Source organism: Gobius niger (genome assembly GCF_951799975.1).
Source record: "Gobius niger genome assembly, contig: SCAFFOLD_36, whole genome shotgun sequence".
In the NCBI taxonomy this organism is placed as follows: Eukaryota; Metazoa; Chordata; class Actinopteri; order Gobiiformes; family Gobiidae; genus Gobius; species Gobius niger.
This window is the reverse complement of record NW_027639156.1, coordinates 178,379-200,406: the sequence shown is the minus strand read 5'-3', so window position 1 is coordinate 200,406 and position 22,028 is coordinate 178,379. Positions and strand designations below refer to the sequence as shown.

The following is a 22,028-nucleotide window of genomic DNA, read 5'->3' as shown; positions in this document are numbered from 1 at the left end:
GAGGGGCTTCAGTTATAGTGTACTGTATTATGAGGGGCTTCAGTTATAGTGTATTATGAGGGGCTTCAGTTATAGTGTCCTGTATTATGAGGGGCTTCAGTTATAGTGTCCTGTATTATGAGGAGCTTCAGTTATAGTGTACTGTATTATGAGGGGCTTCAGTTATAGTGTCCTGTATTATGAGGGGCTTCAGTTATAGTGTCCTGTATTATGAGGGGCTTCAGTTATAGTGTACTGTATAATGAGGGGCTTCAGTTATAGTGTATTATGAGGAGCTTCAGTTATAGTGTACTGTATTATAAGGAGCATCAGTTATAGTGTATTATGAGGAGCTTCAGTTATAGTGTACTGTATTATGAGGAGCTTCAGTTATAGTGTACTGTATTATGAGGGGCTTCAGTTATAGTGTCCTGTATTATGAGGGGCTTCAGTTATAGTGTGCTGTATTATGAGGAGCTTCAGTTATAGTGTCCTGTATTATGAGGGGCTTCAGTTATAGTGTATTATGAGGGGCTTCAGTTATAGTGTCCTGTATTATGAGGAGCTTCAGTTATAGTGTCCTGTATTATGAGGAGCTTCAGTTATAGTGTCCTGTATTATGAGGGGCTTCAGTTATAGTGTATTATGAGGGGCTTCAGTTATAGTGTCCTGTATTATGAGGAGCTTCAGTTATAGTGTCCTGTATTATGAGGGGCTTCAGTTATAGTGTCCTGTATTATGAGGGGCTTCAGTTATAGTGTCCTGTATTATGAGGGGCTTCAGTTATAGTGTCCTGTATTATGAGGAGCTTCAGTTATAGTGTCCTGTATTATGAGGGGCTTCAGTTATAGTGTCCTGTATTATGAGGGGCTTCAGTTATAGTGTCCTGTATTATGAGGGGCTTCAGTTATAGTGTCCTGTATTATGAGGGGCTTCAGTTATAGTGTACTGTATTATGAGGGGCTTCAGTTATAGTGTACTGTATTATGAGGAGCTTCAGTTATAGTGTACTGTATTATGAGGGGCTTCAGTTATAGTGTACTGTATTATGAGGGGCTTCAGTTATAGTGTACTGTATTATGAGGAGCCTCAGTTATAGTGTACTGTATTATGAGGGGCTTCAGTTATAGTGTACTGTATTATGAGGAGCTTCAGTTATAGTGTACTGTATTATGAGGAGCTTCAGTTATAGTGTATTATGAGGAGCTATAGTTATAGTGTACTGTATTATGAGGGGCTTCAGTTATAGTGTACTGTATTATGAGGGGCTTCAGTTATAGTGTATTATGAGGGGCTTCAGTCATAGTGTATTATGAGGGGCTTCAGTTATAGTGTATTATGAGGGGCTTCAGTTATAGTGTATTATGAGGGGCTTCAGTTATAGTGTATTATGAGGAGCTTCTGATACCTGTTTGTTCCATAGGCGCTGCAGTGTTTCCAGGAGGCGGCCAATGAGGTGGAGAAGGAGGAGTTTCTGATGAAGCTCACGGGGACGGAGGACGAGGAGGCGGCGTCGACTCCCAGACTGCAGTACTACAACAAGGTACTTACTCAGACTGCAGTACTACAACAAGGTACTTACTCAGACTGCAGTACTACAACAAGGTACTTACTTAGACTGCAGTACTACAACAAGGTACTTACTTAGACTGCAGTACTACAACAAGGTAATTACTCAGACTGCAGTACTACAACAAGGTACTTACTTAGACTGCAGTACTACAACAAGGTACTTACTCAGACTGCAGTACTACAACAAGGTACTTACTTAGACTGCAGTACTACAACAAGGTAATTACTCAGACTGCAGTACTACAACAAGGTACTTACTTAGACTGCAGTACTACAACAAGGTACTTACTTAGACTGCAGTACTACAACAAGGTACTTACTTAGACTGCAGCACTACAACATGATACTTAGACTGCAGTACTACAACAAGGTACTTACTTAGACTGCAGTACTACAACAAGGTACTTACTTAGACTGCAGTACTACAACAAGGTACTTACTTAGACTGCAGTACTACAACAAGGTACTTACTTAGACTGCAGCACTACAACATGATACTTAGACTGCAGTACTACAACAAGGTACTTACTTAGACTGCAGTACTACAACAAGGTACTTACTTAGACTGCAGTACTACAACAAGGTACTTACTTAGACTGCAGTACTACAACAAGGTACTTACTTAGACTGCAGCACTACAACATGATACTTAGACTGCAGTACTACAACAAGGTACTTACTTAGACTGCAGCACTACAACATGATACTTAGACTGCAGTACTACAACACGATACTTACTCAGACTGCAGTACTACAACAAGGTAACTTACTCAGACTGCAGTACTACAACACGATACTTACTCAGACTGCAGTACTACAACACGATACTTAGTCAGACTGCTTTCTATCAGTATAATAAGTGAAGTTAATCCTTGTGTATTTGGTGTATAAGTATTAATCCTTGTGTATTTGGTGTATCAGTATTAATCCTCGTGTATTTGTATTGTGGTCCAGGTGCTGCGTCTGCTGGAGGACGTGGGCCTCCCGGAGCTCGTCATCCAGCTCTCCACGTTAGCCGTGACCGAAGCCGCCGGCGAGCCCGGCTCTCAGGCGGCTCTGTGGACCCGGATCTTCAAACACCACCTGGACCTGGGCCACAACAGCGAGGCGTACGAGGCGCTGACGCAGAACCAGGACTCCAGCATGTACGGAACTCCGCTCTCACGCTTACTCTGGGTCATAGTTCACTCTTACTCTGGGTCATGTATGCCCCCAAACTCCGCTTTCACGCTTACTCTACTCCTTCTACTTCTTCTACTCCTTCTTCTACTACTCTTCCTCCTTCCTCTTCTACTCCTTCTTCTACTCCTTCTACTTCTACTCCTCCTTCTTCTTCTACTCCTCCTTCTTCTTCTTCTACTCCTTCTTTTACTACTACTACTCCTCCTCCTTCCTCTTCTACTCCTTCTTCTACTTCTACTCCTCCTTCTTCTTCTACTCCTTCTTTTACTACTACTACTCCTCCTCCTTCCTCTTCTACTCCTTCTTCTACTTCTACTCCTCCTTCTTCTTCTACTACTCCTCCTCCTTCCTCTTCTTCTACTCCTCCTTCTTCTACTCCTCCTCCTTCCTCTTCTACTCCTTCTTCTACTTCTACTCCTCCTTCTTCTTCTACTACTCCTCCTCCTTCCTCTCTTCTTCTACTCCTCCTTCTTCTTCTACTCCTCCTCCTTCTTCTTCTTCTACTCCTCCTTCTTCTTCTTCTTCTACTCCTCCTTCTTCTTCTTCTTCTACTTCTTCTTCTACTCCTCCTCCTTCTTCTTCTTCTCATGTACGCCCCCAAACTCCGCTCTCACTCTTACTCTGGGTCATAGTTCACGCTTACTCTGGGTCAGAGGTCAGGGCGGGTCCACCATCAGAACACACCACGCATGAGCAGAACTATGGAGTCGTTCTACAGGCACTTCCTTTTAGCCACGTAAAGGATCTGTATCTGTGTTTCAGCCCTGCCAAAGTAAAGTACAGGCATTTATACGACATATTGTACCTCTACCGCTATGGAGCACTATTTTTCTGTGAGAAATATTTGTATTGTTTCTGGGGGTATTTTGCAAACCCGGAAGACAAGGCGCTTCGATTCAGTTAACTCCGCCCCCTCTGAAATATAAATATCACAGCAAAAAGTCAAGTTACTTCACGATGAAGTTAAAAGGAGTTCACATCTGCAACACAGCTTCATAAACGGCTAACACACACACGCGCGCTAACACACATGCTAACACACATGCTAACACACATGCTAACACACATGCTAACACACATGCTAACACACATGCTAACACACGCGCTAACACACGCGCTAACACACGCGCTAACACACGCGCTAACACACGCGCTAACACACGCGCTAACACACGCGCTAACACACGCGCTAACACACGCGCTAACACACGCGCTAACACACATGCTAGCACACACGCGCTAACACACGCGCTAACACACATGCTAGAACACACGCGCTAACACTCGCGCTAACACTCGCGCTAACACTCGCGCTAACACTCGCGCTAACATACATGCTAACACACGCGCGGTAACATACATGCTAACACACGCGCGGTAACACACATGCTAACACACATGCTAACACACATGCTAACACACATGCTAACACACATGCTAACACACATGCTAACACACATGCTAACACACGCGCTAACACACGCGCTAACACACGCGCTAACACACATGCTAGCACACACGCGCTAACACACGCGCTAACACACGCGCTAACACACGGGCTAACACACATGCTAGCACACACGCGCTAACACTCGCGCTAACACTCGCGCTAACATACATGCTAACACACGCGCGGTAACATACATGCTAACACACGCGCGGTAACATACATGCTAACACACATGCTAACACACATGCTAACACACATGCTAACACACATGCTAACACACATGCTAACACACGCGCTAACACACGCGCTAACACACGCGCTAACACACATGCTAGCACACACGCGCTAACACACGCGCTAACACACGCGCTAACACACATGCTAGCACACACGCGCTAACACTCGCGCTAACACTCGCGCTAACATACATGCTAACACACGCGCGGTAACATACATGCTAACACACGCGCGCTAACATACATGCTAACACACGCGCGCTAACATACATGCTAACACACGCGCGCTAACATACATGCTAACACACGCGCTAACACACATGCCACACGCGCTAACACACGCGCGCTAACATACATGCTCACACACGCTAACACATGTTTTCATTGTCCTGGCCGCTCCATCAGGTGTTTACATTAAGGGCATTGGCTCTAAAAGTGAATCCACTTTGGTTCTGGTGAAGCTTCTTTAGGAGGGTGAATAAAGTCCTCGTAGCCAAACGCACTTTTCTCCGTGACTTTATCGTTAGGTAAGAATAAAGAACAGGCGTGTCCAGAGCAGGTTAGAAAGAGCTCCTCCTTCAGTCAGAGCAAACATGACGTCTGCTCAGACGCTCAGGGGGGCGTTTGTTTTCACTGCAGGGGCAGAACAGAAAGAAAAAAAAAAACGTAAAATTGCCCAACTATAAAGTGTCAGCACTGCATGCAAACAGATTTCCCTCTGAGACGATGACGTTGAGTCGAATGATGTTCCTTGATTGTTTCTTCAGGCACACGGATCATGAGGTTTTGTCTCTGGTTTATGAGGTTTTGTCTCTGGTTTATGATGTTTTGTCTCTGGTTTATGAGGTTTTGTCTCTGGTTTATGAGGTTTTGTCTCTGGTTTGTGATGTTTTGTCTCTGGTTTGTGATGTTTTGTCTCTGGTTTATGATGTTTTGTCTCTGGTTTGTGAGGTTTTGTCTCTGGTTTATGAGGTTTTGTCTCTGGTTTGTGATGTTTTGTCTCTGGTTTGTGATGTTTTGTCTCTGGTTTGTGATGTTTTGTCTCTGGTTTCTCCTCAGGCAGATGGATTGTGATGTTTTGTCTCTGGTTTCTCCTCAGGCAGATGGATTGTGATGTTTTGTCTCTGGTTTCTCCTCAGGCAGATGGATTGTGATGTTTTGTCTCTGGTTTCTCCTCAGGCAGATGGATTGTGATGTTTTGTCTCTGGTTTCTCCTCAGGCAGATGGATTGTGATGTTTTGTCTCTGGTTTCTCCTCAGGCAGATGGATTGTGATGTTTTGTCTCTGGTTTATGATGTTTTGTCTCTGGTTTGTGATGTTTTGTCTCTGGTTTCTCCTCAGGCAGATGGATTGTGATGTTTTGTCTCTGGTTTGTGATGTTTTGTCTCTGGTTTGTGATGTTTTGTCTCTGGTTTGTGATGTTTTGTCTCTGGTTTCTCCTCAGGCAGATGGATTGTGATGTTTTGTCTCTGGTTTCTCCTCAGGCAGATGGATTGTGATGTTTTGTCTCTGGTTTATGATGATTTGTCTCTGGTTTGTGATGTTTTGTCTCTGGTTTGTGATGTTTTGTCTCTGGTTTGTGATGTTTTGTCTCTGGTTTCTCCTCAGGCAGATGGATTGTCTGCGGCAGCTCGTGGTCGTCTTGTGTGAACGTTCTCAGCTCCAGGACCTGGTCCAGTTTTCGTACGTGAACCTTCACGACGAGGTCAGTGTTTCCTTTAAACTGTAGCTCAGAAACCTGCGTTAGCGCTGGGATTTAAGGCTGTGTAAAATCATGCATGTGCAGCATTAGCATTAGCATTAGCATTAGCATTAGCATTAGCATTGATGTTTGTATCAGACGTATGTTAGTTTGTCTATGTGTTTGTATCTGTCCCTATCGAATAAACTGAATAAATCCTTCTTCCTTCTTCTACTACTTCTTCTACTACTTCTTCTTCTACTACTACTTCTTCTACTACTTCTACTTCTTCTACTACTTCTACTTCTTCTACTACTTCTACTTCTTCTACTACTTCTACTTCTTCTACTACTACTTCTTCTACTACTACTTCTTCTTCTACTTCTTCTACTACTACTTCTTCTACTACTTCTTCTACTACTACTTCTTCTACTTCTTCTTCCTCTACTACTTCTACTACTACTTCTTCTACTACTACTTCTTCTACTTCTTCTTCCTCTACTACTTCTTCTTCTACTTCTTCTACTACTACTTCTTCTACTACTTCTTCTACTACTACTTCTTCTACTTCTTCTTCCTCTACTACTTCTACTACTACTTCTTCTACTACTTCTACTACTACTTCTTCTACTTCTTCTTCCTCTACTACTTCTACTTCTTCTACTACTTCTTCTACTACTTCTTCCTCTACTACTTCTACTTCTTCCACTTCTTCTTCTACTACTTCTTCTACTACTTCTTCCTCTACTACTTCTACTTCTTCCACTTCTTCTTCTACAACTTCTTCTACAACTTCTTCTACTACTTCTTCTACTACTTCTTCTTCCTCTACTACTTCTACTACTTCTTCTTCCTCTACTTCTTCTTCTACTACTTCTTCTTCCTCTACTACTACTTCTTCTTCCACTTCTTCTTCTACAACTTCTTCTACAACTTCTTCTACTACTACTTCTTCTACTACTTCTTCTTCCTCTACTACTTCTTCTACTACTTCTACTTCTTCTACTACTTCTTCTACTTCTTCTTCTACAACTTCTTCTACTACTTCTTCTACTACTTCTTCTTCCTCTACTACTTCTTCTACTACTTCTTCTTCCTCTACTACTTCTTCTACTACTTCTACTACTTCTACCTCTTTGTCTACTTCTTCTACTACTTCTACTACTTCCTCTTCCCCTACTACTACTTCTACTTCTTCTTCCTCTACTTCTTCTACTACTCCTTCTACTACTTCTTCTTTTACTACTGCTTCTACTACTTCTACTACTACTTCTTCTACTCCTCCTCCTCCTCCTCTTCTCCTGCTCCTCCTCCTCTTCTTCTTCTTCCTCCTCCTCCTCTTCTCCTCCTCTCCTCCTCCTCCTCCTCCTCCTCCTCCTCCTCCTCTGCAGGTGGTGAACATCATCGAGTCTCGCGCTCGGAGTCTGGACCTTCTGGCTCATAATTACTACGAGCTGCTCTACGCCTTCCACATCCAGAGACACAACTACAGGAAAGGTAACGGTTCAGAACGAGGAGAACCTGAAAGCAGGAAGTGATGAAGGTGATGCTGACGTGTGTCTACCGCAGCGGGCACGGTGATGTTCGAGCTCGCCATGCGTCTGGGCCGCGAGGTGCGGACGAGGGCGGGGCTTCAGAAGCAGGTCAACTGTTACCTGTCGGCGCTGAACTGCCTCCGCCTGATCCGGCCGGAGTACGCCTGGATCGTGCAGCCCACGGCCGGAGCCACGGTAGGTCCGCCTCCGGGTCCGCCTCAGGGTCCGCCTCAGGGTCCGCCTCAGGGTCCGCCTCCGGGTCCGCCTCCGGGTCCGCCTCTGTAAGGTCACATGGTGCACGTGGTCATCTGTGATTCTGATGTTTCAGTACGAGAGGCCCGGAGCTTCGCCCAAGAGGGATTCAGACGGAGAGTTCACCTCAGAGCCAGGTGAGACTCGGAGCTGCTCCTCACAGGTTTAACCCACACTCATGGCCGGATCTACCGTTGAGAGAGATTTTAGTTTTTAGTTTTTTTACACATTGAATCCTTTACTGCGCAAATGCATGTTGTAAACACGCGCTTCTACAGGCGGAAGAGCCTCTAGTTCAGACGTGGATGAGCTGGTTCTGAACCTAAATGTGTCTCACTCTAAAACCTCATGAGCTGCTTTGGACTCGAGTGTGTAAAACTCGGCGAGGCGGAGGCGCGGCTGAGGCTGTGCGTCAGCCTCACTACAACAGCAGCGCCTTCAGCAAGAACCCGCCAACGTTTGATCCAGATGCAGTTTCTTTGCTCTCGGTCATAAAGAGGGAGGAGCCAGTGCCTCAGACTGACGGTGACTTCATTTCTAACAGTTTTTCTCATTCTGATCTGAGGAGCGAGAGGAGGAGGAGAAGCGTCTGTGCCTCATCATTGCATTTACCAGAGTGTGATGTTCAGAATGAGCCAAAGCAAAACCCTCAGCTTTACCCATTCACACCCACAGCCTCGCTTTCAAAACAATCAAAAACGGACATTTTCATTTAATATTTTAGTGTTTATTTAGGACAAGACCTTCTTATTGCCTCTCACTCAGGCGAGTAAAACTGTTTGGAAAACCTGCTTCACAGTAATAATGGATGAAATCAGCCCACACTCACTGTCTCCTCCCTCTGGTCCAGTGCGAGGTCAGGTGGACATCCTAGAGCTCCCGGACCTGGAGAAGGAGTACATCCTGTCCAGGAGTCGCCTCACGCTGGCTCAGCACCACCCGCCGTCCGCCGCCATCGCAGGTACCGCCGGCTTTATGAACAATCACACACTGTCTTTGCTTTTCCCATTAACCCCCTGCTCCTCCTCCTGCTCCTCCTCCTGCTCCTCTTCCTCCTCCTCTGCTCCTCCTCAGGCAGCGCCTCGGCCGTGGAGATGGTGTCTCTGCTGGTTCAGACCGGACTCTTCGACGGCGCCGTGTCTCTGTGTCAGACGTTTAAACTCCCGCTCACGCCGGTGTTCGAGGGACTGGCCTTTAAGTGAGTCTCCACAAACAAACGGTCAAGACAAAATGGCCGCCGGTGGCTCTGCTTCTGTGTCCACAGCTCTAACACGGAACACACTGTGCTGCTACAAATAAATCCCCAAAACAGTTTCATATTTTAATGCAAAGTTGACTAAATTGATCAGATTAACTCGACTAAAACTAAAGAGATTATTTTTTTGGGATTAAAACGGAACAACATTAAAAGCTCTAAGTCAGGAGTTCAGGTTAACTTGATGAGTCAGTGCATTAATCCAGTCTGAGGAAAAACCACCAGAGGGCGCCATAACCACACTGACCATGAAAACCTGAAGCTCAACCTCTGAACTCCCACCTGAACATGTTTCCTCCAAACTCTCCAAATCTAAAAGCTTCTTCAAAACACAGGCAAAAAACGAAGAAAATGAGGATGAAAACGCAACAAAAAAAGCTAAAAAGTGACAAAAACTAAGCAAAAAAAAAGACAAAAATCCAGCAAAAAAAAGACAAAAATCCAGAAAAAAAAAAGACAAAAATCCAGCAAAAAAGTGACAAAAATCCAGCAAAAAAGTGACAAAAATCCAGCAAAAAAGTGACAAAAATCCAGCAAAAAAGTGACAAAAATCCAACAAAAAAATGACAAAAATCCAGCTGAAAAAAGACAAAAAAGTGACAAAAATCCAACAAAAAAAAGACAAAAATCCAGCAAAAAAAAGACAAAAATCCAACAAAAAAATGACAAAAATCCAGCTGAAAAAAGACAAAAATCCAACAAAAAAGTGACAAAAATCCAGCAAAAAAATGACAAAAATCCAGCAAAAAAAAGACAAAAATCCAACAAAAAAATGACAAAAATCCAGCTGAAAAAAGACAAAAAAGTGACAAAAATCCAACAAAAAAGTGACAAAAATCCAGCAAAAAAAATGACAAAAATCCAACAAAAAAAAGACAAAAATCCAGAAAAAAAATGAGAAAAATCCAGCTGAAAAAAGACAAAAATCCAGCAAAAAAAAGACAAAAAAGTGACAAAAATCCAACAAAAAAAAGACAAAAATCCAGCAAAAAAAAGACAAAAATCCAACAAAAAAATGACAAAAATCCAGCTGAAAAAAGACAAAAATCCAACAAAAAAGTGACAAAAATCCAGCAAAAAAATGACAAAAATCCAGCAAAAAAATGACAAAAATCCAGCTGAAAAAAGACAAAAAAGTGACAAAAATCCAACAAAAAAGTGACAAAAATCCAGCCAAAAAAATGACAAAAATCCAACAAAAAAAAGACAAAAATCCAGCAAAAAAAAGACAAAAAAGTGACAAAAATCCAACAAAAAAAAGACAAAAATCCAGCAAAAAAAAGACAAAAATCCAACAAAAAAATGACAAAAATCCAGCTGAAAAAAGACAAAAATCCAACAAAAAAGTGACAAAAATCCAGCAAAAAAATGACAAAAATCCAGCAAAAAAAAGACAAAAATCCAACAAAAAAATGACAAAAATCCAGCTGAAAAAAGACAAAAAAGTGACAAAAATCCAACAAAAAAGTGACAAAAATCCAGCAAAAAAAATGACAAAAATCCAACAAAAAAGTGACAAAAATCCAGCAAAAAAATGAGAAAAATCCAGCTGAAAAAAGACAAAAATCCAACAAAAAAAAGACAAAAATCCAGCAAAAAAAAGACAAAAAAGTGACAAAAATCCAGCTGAAAAAAGACAAAAATCCAGCAAAAAAAGACAAAAAAATGACAAAAAAGTGACAAAAATCTAGCAATAAAATGACAAAAATCCAGCAGAAAGTGACAAAAACACTTAAGGGAAATAAAAAGTGAGGACAATGGCAAAGAGGAGAGAATGGATTTGGTTTTGGCGGCTGGTCAGAGGTTAAAGAACACTCAGCTTGAGCTCTGCATTAGTTTTGATCATTGTTACCGTGTGCGTGATGACCTCATTATTAAACTTCCACGTGATGACCTCATTATTACCGTCTGCGTGATGACCTCATGATTAACCTTCCATGTGATGACCTCATTCGTCCTCGTGTCAGGTGTGTGAAGCTGCAGTTCGGCGGCGAGGACGTCCAGAACGAGGCGTGGGCGTGGCTGGCGGTGAACCAGCTGTCCACGGTGGTCAACACCAAAGAGTCCAGGTGCGTCCGGCCTCTGTTCACGCCGCCGTCTCTCCGTCCCCCCCCCCTCACGGTCTCGTCTCTCCCTCAGCGCCGCCGACGAGGCCTGGCGCTTACTGGCCTCGTACCTGGAGCGCTTCTCGGGCGACGGGCGGCACCACCGGCACGTCATCGCCAAGCTGCTGTCCCACGCCGTGCCCCTCCCCGCCTGGATCACCGCGGCGTACAAGGTCAGGCGCTCACGTGGCCCGAACGCCGTGGCCTCAGAGTCTTACCCATGATGCTTTGCAGGCCGTGGACGCGGCGGCGCTGCTGCGGCTCTACCTGAACTTCGACCTCCTGGACGCGGCGGCGGAGCTGGTGATGGAGTACGTGGACGCGGTGCTGGGGAAGGGACACCAGTATTTCGGGATCGAGGTAAAACTCCTACATGGGCTCTCACTGACATGCTCGGTATCCACGTGTAGCAGGAAAGGCCGTGATCCAAATATGGTCATTTCCTTTGTGGGCGACAGCGGGAGAAACGTACACAGAGCAGGGCCGTGCAGAGCCACAGGGGGGCAGGGCGCAAATAACAAGAGGCCCCGCCCATTTTTTAACCTCTTAACTCCCGCCTGAACCGTCATGAACACGTCGTCAGGGTTTTTTCCCATCATTTTTTTTGTTGGGTATTACACTCATTTTTGTAACTTTTTTGTCAAATTTTTATCACATTTGTTGTTGTTTTTTTCGTCAATTTTTTATCAAATTTTTATCATTTTTTGTAAATTTTTTGTAAATTTTTTTGTCACATTTTTATCACATTTTTGTCGAATTTGTCGTTTTTTGTCAAATTTTTGTATTTTTTTGTCCATTTTTTGTTTGTTTTTTTCGTCAATTTTTTATCGATTTTTTATCATTTTTTCGTCCATTTTTTAATCAATTTTTTATCATTTTTTGTCAAATTTTTATCACAATTGTTGTTTTTTTTCCTTAATTTTTTTATCGATTTTTTATCATTTTTTCATCAATTTATCAAATTTTTATCTTTTTTTGTCACATTTTTATCACATTTTTGCCACTTTTTCATCAATTTCTTGTGACATTTTTTGCCAATGTTTTCTCACTTCTTTGTCACGTTTCCATCATTGTTTTCGTCTCAGTTTCGTCTCTATTTTCACACCTTTTTTCCAGAAGCTTTTGGATTGGGGTAAAGCCAAACTGGAGAAACTGTGCTAGGTTCAGGTGGGAGTTAAGGGGTTAAACAGTATTTACAGCCAAGTTTGAGTGAAAAAAAGTATTTCCATTGTGTAATTGGATGAACAATATCCCTCTGTCCCTTTGTCTTTCCTGTCAGCGTAGGATTTACTCTCCCAAGACAATAAGTTAAAAAATCGTAACTTGCTACGACACCTGCAGTTGCGCTTATGGCCTCTAGGGGGAAGAGTTACTTAGTGCTGCTTTAAGGATTTTAAACTAACAATAATTGTAAAACATGAATGTAAACAAATACCGTGTTGAATCTGCTCCTGCCAGCAGAGGGCGCACTCTCACAGCGGGACGAAGGATTGAAAACACTGAGGTCTTGTTTCAGATTGGACTCATTCAGGGCTGAACGATTTGGACAAATGTTCAAATCTCCATCGATATGAAAAGTTTTGGTTCCTGTTGGTCAGTTGAGGGATTTTTTTTTTATGTTTTAGATCCTGACCACGCAGTTTTGTTTGGCGCTGTGATGTCACACGGACAAATGTTTGAGCCGTTACACACGTCCGTCATTGTCAAAGATCAGAATCGAGTCCAGGCGTCTCCATTTCCAAACCCAAAGTCTCAAAGAGCCACAAGAGTTTCAACATTTGAACGACAAACAGATGAATATTAATGTTGAGCTGTTTACAAATGTACAAGTTCACAATCTTTATTCAAATGATTAATGATGTTTTCTTATTTTCATTTAATATGTTTGTCCTGCATGTTAATATTTTAGCTTCTGGCATTGATGCTGCAATGAACAAAAGTAGGATATTCTAACACTGTAAATGGGACACCAGGTTTTATTTATCCCCCGACTGATTAAAACAGGCAGAACCTCTGAAGACGCCGGGAAATCTTTCAAATCAATAAGTGTGGAGCGTGAAAGGCATTGGGGACATGGATCACATTGTGTAGATGTAAATGGACTTTTTTTCAAGCTTTCCATCATGTTATTCTGTCACTCCCTCATTAAAAACATGGCTGAAGTGTTGCCTTGGCACATTCACGTATTTCTGAGTAATCTGTAAAAACTCTGACGGCGGCCATTTTAGGGATAGGTTTGCCTGAGTCCTCCTAGGAACGCCCCCACCTCCTGGAGACGCCTCCGAGCTTTGGTCACCAGCCGAGTAACCAACCACTGCTCCTCAGCAGAACCCCCTCCCCACTGATGCCACAGACAGCGTGTGGAGGGGGCGTGGCTAAAGGCTCAGAGGTTCTTAACCCCTTAACTCCCGCCAGAACCGTGCACATTTTCTCCAGTTTGGCTTTACCCTATTCAGAAAGCTTCTGGAAGAAAGGTGAGAAAATAGCAACAAAACTGAGACGGAAACAATGATGGAAATGTGATAAAAAAGTGACGAAAAACTGATGAAAAAGTGGCAAAAATGTCACAAGAAATTGACAAAAAAATGGAAGAAAAAATGACAAAAAAAATTGCAAAAATGTGATTAAAAATATGACAAAAATGTGCTAAAAATTTGACACAAAAATACAAAAAATTGACAAAAAAATGACAAAAAATTGATACAAAATTGAGGGGAAAAATGACAGAAATGTGACAAAAAATGACAAAAAAAATGACAAAAAAGTTAGAAAAATGAGTTGAACACCCAGCAAAAAAATGATGGAAAAAGAAATCTGACGTGAGGAAAAAGATCCTCTCGATTCAGGCGGGAGTTAGAGGGTAAAGAGACAGAGGCCTATTTCAAGACATTCACTACAGCCATTTTGAGAGAGACATTTTATACAAGGCAGTGATTCTAATTTACTGCATTTACAGACCAACAGAAGGTTTGTCATCATTGTAGTGGGATATAGACGGTGCTGTGGGACTGACACCCCCTCTTTAACTCCTGTGTGTTTGTGTTCCAGAAGCCGCTGTCGGCGACGGGGCCGCTCGTCTGGCTGCCGTACACGGCCATCGACCAGCTGCTGCGGGCGCTGAGCGAGACGCAGACCAACACCTGCGTGAGTCCAGATGTGCTTCACCTAAACAAACACCCAACATCTGGACACGAATCAGGCCCTTCACGGAGCTGCAGGAAAAACTACATGACCAAACATACAAACATCTCATCATGTGTTTCTTAGATAAGTGAATGAACGATCCCGGACACGGTTCATTGTGACATCACTTAAAACACGTCGGCCATTTGTAATTATGAAAAACATCATTAAAAGTTATTTATTTCTGTGTTTGAGACGTTCATGAAACTCTTTTGTAATTATAGTGCTGTAGTTTTATAAAGTTCTTCAGACACAGATCAGAGTTTCCTTTAACCTCTTAACTCCCGCCTGAACCCAGAGCATTTTCTCCAGTTCAGCTTTACCCAAATCCTGTTAGGCCAGTGTAACGCCTCATTTGAAAGACCTACAAAACTAAATGGATCTTTTTCCTCACGTCAGCACATTATTTTCCATCTTTTTTGGGGGCGGAAAACTCTTTCTGTAACTTTTTCATTTTTTGTCTTTTTTTTTATTATTTTTGTGTCATTTTTTTAAAATAATTATTTAGTTTTTTTGGTCACTTTTTTTTGTCTTTTTTATTTCGTTTTTTTGTGTCATTTTTTGTGTGTGTGTTTTTATTATTTGACATTTTTGTGTCTTTTTTATTTCGTTTTTTTGTCACTTTTATTATTTTTTTAATAATTTAGTTTTGTCATTTTGTTTTTGTCTTTTTTTGTCACTTTTTAGTCATTTTTTGTGTCTTTTTTTAATTATTATTTTTTTTGTCATTTTTTTGTGTCTTTATTATTTAGTTTTTTTGTCATTTTGTTTTTTGTCATTTTGTATTATTTGACATTTTTTTGTCACTTTTTAATTTTTTTGTCTTTTTTATTTATTTTTTTTGTCATTTTTTGTCAGTTTTATTATGTTTTTAATAATTTAGTTTTGTCATTTTGTTTTTGTCTTTTTTTGTCACTTTAGTCATTTTTTGTGTCTTTTTTTAATTATTATTATTTTTTGTCATTTTTTTGTGTCACTTTATTTAGTTTTTTTGTCTTTTTTATAATTATTCGGTCATTTTTCGTCACATTTCCATCATTGTTTTCGTCTCAGTTTTGTTGCTATTTTCACAGCTTTTTTCCAGAAGCTTTTGGATTGGGGTAAAGCCAAACTGGAGAAAACGTGCTCAAACTTCTTGTTTTTTTTCAGATCTACAACAAACTGCGGGACAAACTGGACGAGTACCAGCGCTCGGTGGATCAGGCCACGAAGCGAAGACTCACCACCAGGAGCGCCTTTCCAAACCTGAGCCGCAGCTGAGGCTCCGCCCCCAAAGCTCCGCCCCCAAAGCTCCGCCCCCAGGACAGAAACGCTCGGACTTTGTACAAACTCTGGATTTTTGATGTCGATTGTAATAATAATAATGTCTTTCTACTTTTCATGTTTTTGTGTCGATAATAAAGACTTTTGTCATAAGATAAACGTAAAAGGCTGAACGTGTCACTTCTTTATGGTAGAAATAAAAGACTGAACCATAGACTGTAGATAAATGGACGTCTCCTGCTCACTCCTCCCCGTTCACCATAAGGTTAGTGCTAGATCGTCTGCTCCGGAGGGACAAATGAAGGTTAGGGCCAGGGAAATGGTTAACCTCTTAACTCCCGCCTGAACCGAGAGGATCATTTCCCTCACGTCATCAGATCAGCCAACATTTTTTTGTTGGGTGTTCAACTCATTTTTGTAATTTTTTATCAAATTTTTGTCATTTTTTTTGTCACATTTTGTCACATTTTTGTCATTTTTTCGTCAATTTTTTTGTCATTTTTTCGTCAATTTTCTTTATCATTTTTTTGTCATTTTTTGTCATTTTTTGTCAATTTTCTTTATCATTTTTTTGTCATTTTTTGTCAATTTTCTTTATCATTTTTTTGTCATTTTTTGTCATTTTTTTGTCAATTTTTTATCAATTTTTTGTCATTTTTTTGTCAATTTTAATTTTTTTATCAATTTTTTGTAATTTTTTCGTAAACTTTTTGTCACTTTTTTGTCACATTTCCATCATTGTTTTACTGCTATTTTCTCAGCTTTTTCCCAGAAGCTTTTAGATTTGGGTGAAGCTGAACTCGAGAAAAGGCGCTCGGTTAAGACGGGAGGTGAGAGGTTAAAATATGTCTGTGTGGAAGTGCTGCATTTACACTCACTTGGGTCAGAGTCCAGGGCCGTTTTTCAGTCCCAGTCCGCCCCTGGTTGTAGCAAGCACTAGCTAACCGTTTGCATTAGCCCGATGCTAACATGTAGCATCAAGTTAGCATTCTCCGTTATTCATGTATTTATGGGCTGTTGAACCGCTTTGCTCCTCCCCATGTCTTTGTATCTTTATTTAGTAGAAACTATATTCATAATTCAGCGTTTGTTAAAGTAGTTTTTGAATAATTAGAGAATATTTTCATTTTTTCTAAATTGTTTTCCCCCTTAACTGTTTTCAAACATGACCATATATGGGCGATTCCAGAGATGCCGTCTGTATCTGTGCTTTTCAATGGGGGCCTAGTGGCGATATGGAGGTACTACAGCAATGGCGGCCCCCAGTGTCGTGGTCATAAAGCAGAGCAGCAGCGGCCATTGGACTGAACCTGTCGTTTCTTTATCGTAGAAATAAAAGACTGAACCTGTCGTTTCTTCTTTGTTCTGCTCAATGTAAAAGTGCTTCTTTAAAAAAAATGGTTAAAAATGCTTAATAATTTAAGAATAAATATGTTGTAATACATGTTATACATAGCAATTTGGTTAAAAAGATAATTTCTACATTCACAGTCAGCATTGGTTTAACTGAACTTTATTTTGAAGGCTCAGTCAGTAGTTGCAATGCATTATGGGTAGCAGAAGCACCTGTCTGTCCATATGGGTATCTTCTTATACCCGTTAGCATTAGCCTGTTCAATGTATTTTCATATAGCCATTAGCATTAGCCCGTTTAATGTATTTTCCTATAGCCATTAGCATTAGCCCGTTTAATGTATTTTCCTATAGCCATTAGCATTAGCCCGTTTAATGTATTTTCATATAGCCATTAGCACTAGCCTGTTCAATGTATTTTCATATAGCCATTAGCATTAGCCTGTTCAATGTATTTTCATATACCCGTTAGCATTAGCCTGTTCAATGTATCTTCTTATACCTGTTAGCACTAGCCTGTTCAATGTATTTTCATATAGCCATTAGCATTAGCCCGTTCAATGTATCTTCTTATACCCGTTAGCATTAGCCTGTTCAATGTATCTTCTTATACCTGTTAGCATTAGCCCGTTCAATGTATTTTCCTATAGCCATTAGCATTAGCCTGTTCAATGTATTTTCATATAGCCATTAGCATTAGCCCGTTTAATGTATTTTCATATAGCCGTTAGCATTAGCCCGTTTAATGTATTTTCATATAGCCGTTAGCATTAGCCCGTTTAATGTATTTTCATATAGCCGTTAGCATTAGCCCGTTTAATGTATTTTCATATAGCCGTTAGCATTAGCCCGTTTAATGTATTTTCATATAGCCATTAGCATTAGCCCGTTTAATGTATTTTCCTATAGCCATTAGCATTAGCCCGTTTAATGTATTTTCCTATAGCCATTAGCATTAGCCTGTTCAATGCATTTTCCTATAGCCATTAGCACTAGCCTGTTCAATGTATTTTCCTATAGCTGTGAGCATTAGCCTGTTCAATGTATTTTCCTATAGCTGTGAGCATTAGCCTGTTCAATGTATTTTCCTATAGCCGCTAGCATTAGCCTGTTCAATGTATTTTCCTATAGCTGCTAGCATTAGCCTGTTCAATGTATTTTCCTATAGCTGCTAGCATTAGCCTGTTCAATGTATTTTCCTACAGCTGCTAGCATTAGCCTGTTCAATGTATTTTCCTATAGCTGTCAGCATTAGCCTGTTCAATGTATTTTCCTATACCCGTTAGCATTAGCCTGTTCAATGTATTTTCCTATAGCTGCTAGCATTAGCCTGTTCAATGTATTTTCCTATAGCTGCTAGCATTAGCCTGTTCAATGTATTTTCCTATAGCTGCTAGCATTAGCCTGTTCAATGTATTTTCCTATAGCTGCTAGCATTAGCCTGTTCAATGTATTTTCCTATAGCTGCTAGCATTAGCCTGTTCAATGTATTTTCCTATAGCTGCTAGCATTAGCCCGTTCAATGCATTTTCCTATAGCCATTAGCATTAGCCTGTTCAATGTATTTTCATATAGCCATTAGCATTAGCCTGTTCGATGTATTTTCCTATAGCCATTAGCATTAGCCCGTTCAATGTATTTTCATGTAGCCATTAGCATTAGCCTGTTCAATGTATTTTCATATAGCCATTAGCATTAGCCTGTTTAATGTATTTTCCTATATCCATTAGCATTAGCCTGTTCAATGTATTTTCCTATAGCTGCTAGCATTAGCCTGTTCAATGTATTTTCCTATAGCTGCTAGCATTAGCCTGTTCAATGTATTTTCCTATAGCTGCTAGCATTAGCCTGTTCAATGTATTTTCCTATAGCTGCTAGCATTAGCCTGTTCAATGTATTTTCCTATAGCTGCTAGCATTAGCCTGTTCAATGTATTTTCCTATAGCTGCTAGCATTAGCCTGTTCAATGTATTTTCCTATAGCTGCTAGCATTAGCCTGTTCAATGTATTTTCCTATAGCTGCTAGCATTAGCCTGTTCAATGTATTTTCCTATAGCTGCTAGCATTAGCCTGTTCAATGTATTTTCCTATAGCTGCTAGCATTAGCCCGTTCAATGCATTTTCCTATAGCCATTAGCATTAGCCTGTTCAATGTATTTTCATATAGCCATTAGCATTAGCCTGTTCGATGTATTTTCCTATAGCCATTAGCATTAGCCCGTTCAATGTATTTTCATGTAGCCATTAGCATTAGCCTGTTCAATGTATTTTCCTATATCCATTAGCATTAGCCTGTTTAATGTATTTTCCTATATCCATTAGCATTAGCCTGTTCAATGTATTTTCCTATAGCTGCTAGCATTAGCCTGTTCAATGTATTTTCCTATAGCTGCTAGCATTAGCCTGTTCAATGTATTTTCCTATAGCTGCTAGCATTAGCCTGTTCAATGTATTTTCCTATAGCTGCTAGCATTAGCCTGTTCAATGTATTTTCCTATAGCTGCTAGCATTAGCCTGTTCAATGTATTTTCCTATAGCCATTAGCATTAGCCCGTTCAATGTATTTTCATATAGCCATTAGCATTAGCCTGTTCAATGTATTTTCATATAGCCATTAGCATTAGCCTGTTTAATGTATTTTCCTATATCCATTAGCATTAGCCTGTTTAATGTATTTTCCTATATCCATTAGCATTAGCCTGTTCAATGTATTTTCCTATAGCTGCTAGCATTAGCCTGTTCAATGTATTTTCCTATAGCTGCTAGCATTAGCCTGTTCAATGTATTTTCCTATAGCTGCTAGCATTAGCCTGTTCAATGTATTTTCCTATAGCTGCTAGCATTAGCCTGTTCAATGTATTTTCCTATAGCTGCTAGCATTAGCCTGTTCAATGTATTTTCCTATAGCTGCTAGCATTAGCCTGTTCAATGTATTTTCCTATAGCTGCTAGCATTAGCCCGTTCAATGCATTTTCCTATAGCCATTAGCATTAGCCTGTTCAATGTATTTTCATATAGCCATTAGCATTAGCCTGTTCGATGTATTTTCCTATAGCCATTAGCATTAGCCCGTTCAATGTATTTTCATGTAGCCATTAGCATTAGCCTGTTCAATGTATTTTCATATAGCCATTAGCATTAGCCTGTTTAATGTATTTTCCTATATCCATTAGCATTAGCCTGTTTAATGTATTTTCCTATATCCATTAGCATTAGCCTGTTCAATGTATTTTCCTATAGCTGCTAGCATTAGCCTGTTCAATGTATTTTCCTATAGCTGCTAGCATTAGCCTGTTCAATGTATTTTCCTATAGCTGCTAGCATTAGCCTGTTCAATGTATTTTCCTATAGCTGCTAGCATTAGCCTGTTCAATGTATTTTCCTATAGCTGCTAGCATTAGCCTGTTCAATGTATTTTCCTATAGCTGCTAGCATTAGCCTGTTCAATGTATTTTCCTATAGCCATTAGCATTAGCCCGTTCAATGTATTTTCATATAGCCATTAGCATTAGCCTGTTCAATGTATTTTCATATAGCCATTAGCATTAGCCTGTTTAATGTATTTTCCTATATCCATTAGCATTAGCCTGTTTAATGTATTTTCCTATATCCATTAGCATTAGCCTGTTCAATGTATTTTCCTATAGCTGCTAGCATTAGCCTGTTCAATGTATTTTCCTATAGCTGCTAGCATTAGCCTGTTCAATGTATTTTCCTATAGCTGCTAGCATTAGCCTGTTCAATGTATTTTCCTATAGCTGCTAGCATTAGCCTGTTCAATGTATTTTCCTATAGCTGCTAGCATTAGCCTGTTCAATGTATTTTCCTATAGCCATTAGCATTAGCCTGTTCAATGTATTTTCCTATAGCTGCTAGCATTAGCCTGTTCAATGTATTTTCCTATATCCATTAGCATTAGCCTGTTCAATGTATTTTCCTATAACCATTAGCATTAGCCTGTTCAATGTATTTTCCTATAGCTGCTAGCATTAGCCTAACTTGACCTCCTCTGAGTTCTTCATCTTTATTCACACCTTCCAAAGCACTGGCTGTAAGTTTGATGTGTTTAGTGAACTTTAGAAACGTCTGAGCTGAGAGGACTGTGCTAACGATCTAATTAGCATATAAAAAGATCGCGGAAAATGCTAATTAGCATCAGCTATGCTAGCTTTCAAGTGTGATAGTTTCTGCATTAGCCATTTTGTGGTGTATTTATTTGCTTATGGTTTTGCATTGAAGATAATGCTTATTTTATTTCTGTTTATTTCAGTTTCACTCGGGTTTTCAACGAGTTCAAGACACTTGTAAAGCTGTGTTAAAGGAGCGAGACGCTCACTTCCTGATTATGGAAAAACCAGTTTGGCTTAGACCTGCGTTCACATACACACTGTATCAACACAGCGATAACAGTACACGCTTTATCGTAGAAATAAAAGGCTGAACGTGTCGTTTATGGTAGAAATAAAAGACTGAACCTGTCGTTTCTTTATGGTAGAAATAAAAGACTGAACGTTTCTTTATGGTAGAAATAAAAGTCTGAACCTGTCGTTTCTTTATGGTAGAAATAAAAGTCTGAACGTTTCTTTATGGTAGAAATAAAAGACTGAACGTGTCGTTTATGGTAGAAATAAAAGAGTGCGCGTGTAGTTTCTGAAATACAAATAGACGGAGCAGACGTTTATTGTGCCAGAGTCAGTTGTACCAGTCGTAGATACAGCAGCATGTGAGATACAAAAGGCTATATCGGAATGTTCATTAATACTGTCGAGTACCGTACAGTTCAAACACGCCCCGCCCACTCAGAGGTCAGAGGTCAGTGTGGACACGCCTCCTGTAGGGGGCGCTAACGAGGGCAGAAGGCACAGGCTCCATCTTTAACAAAAAACACTTAGTGCTTCGTTTAATGTTGGTCAAAAAGGATCAACACTGCCCCCGGAGGCCACGCGTCCACACTGCAGGGCAGCGCACCCTTCAGGCCCGCG

The 22,028-nt window shown here is 40.6% G+C and overlaps 1 protein-coding gene across 1 annotated transcript in view; it reads left to right on the top strand.

Moving 5' to 3' along the window:
- LOC306982828 (nuclear pore complex protein Nup160-like) overlaps positions 1 to 15,713 on the top strand; it is a gene marked incomplete at its 5' end in the record, with an annotated part of 40,950 nt that extends 25,237 nt beyond the window's left edge. Inside the window, 13 exons of the mRNA XM_079583278.1 lie at positions 1,403 to 1,522; positions 2,506 to 2,696; positions 6,028 to 6,124; positions 7,492 to 7,597; positions 7,670 to 7,830; positions 7,964 to 8,024; positions 8,738 to 8,848; positions 8,962 to 9,085; positions 11,110 to 11,211; positions 11,282 to 11,420; positions 11,482 to 11,607; positions 14,296 to 14,391; positions 15,580 to 15,713. Coding sequence (XP_079439404.1) covers positions 1,403 to 1,522; positions 2,506 to 2,696; positions 6,028 to 6,124; positions 7,492 to 7,597; positions 7,670 to 7,830; positions 7,964 to 8,024; positions 8,738 to 8,848; positions 8,962 to 9,085; positions 11,110 to 11,211; positions 11,282 to 11,420; positions 11,482 to 11,607; positions 14,296 to 14,391; positions 15,580 to 15,690 — 1,545 coding nt within the window. The 3' untranslated portion in view covers positions 15,691 to 15,713. The remainder of the gene's footprint in view (positions 1 to 1,402; positions 1,523 to 2,505; positions 2,697 to 6,027; positions 6,125 to 7,491; positions 7,598 to 7,669; positions 7,831 to 7,963; positions 8,025 to 8,737; positions 8,849 to 8,961; positions 9,086 to 11,109; positions 11,212 to 11,281; positions 11,421 to 11,481; positions 11,608 to 14,295; positions 14,392 to 15,579) is intronic.
- Between the last annotated feature and the right edge of the window lie 6,315 nt (positions 15,714 to 22,028).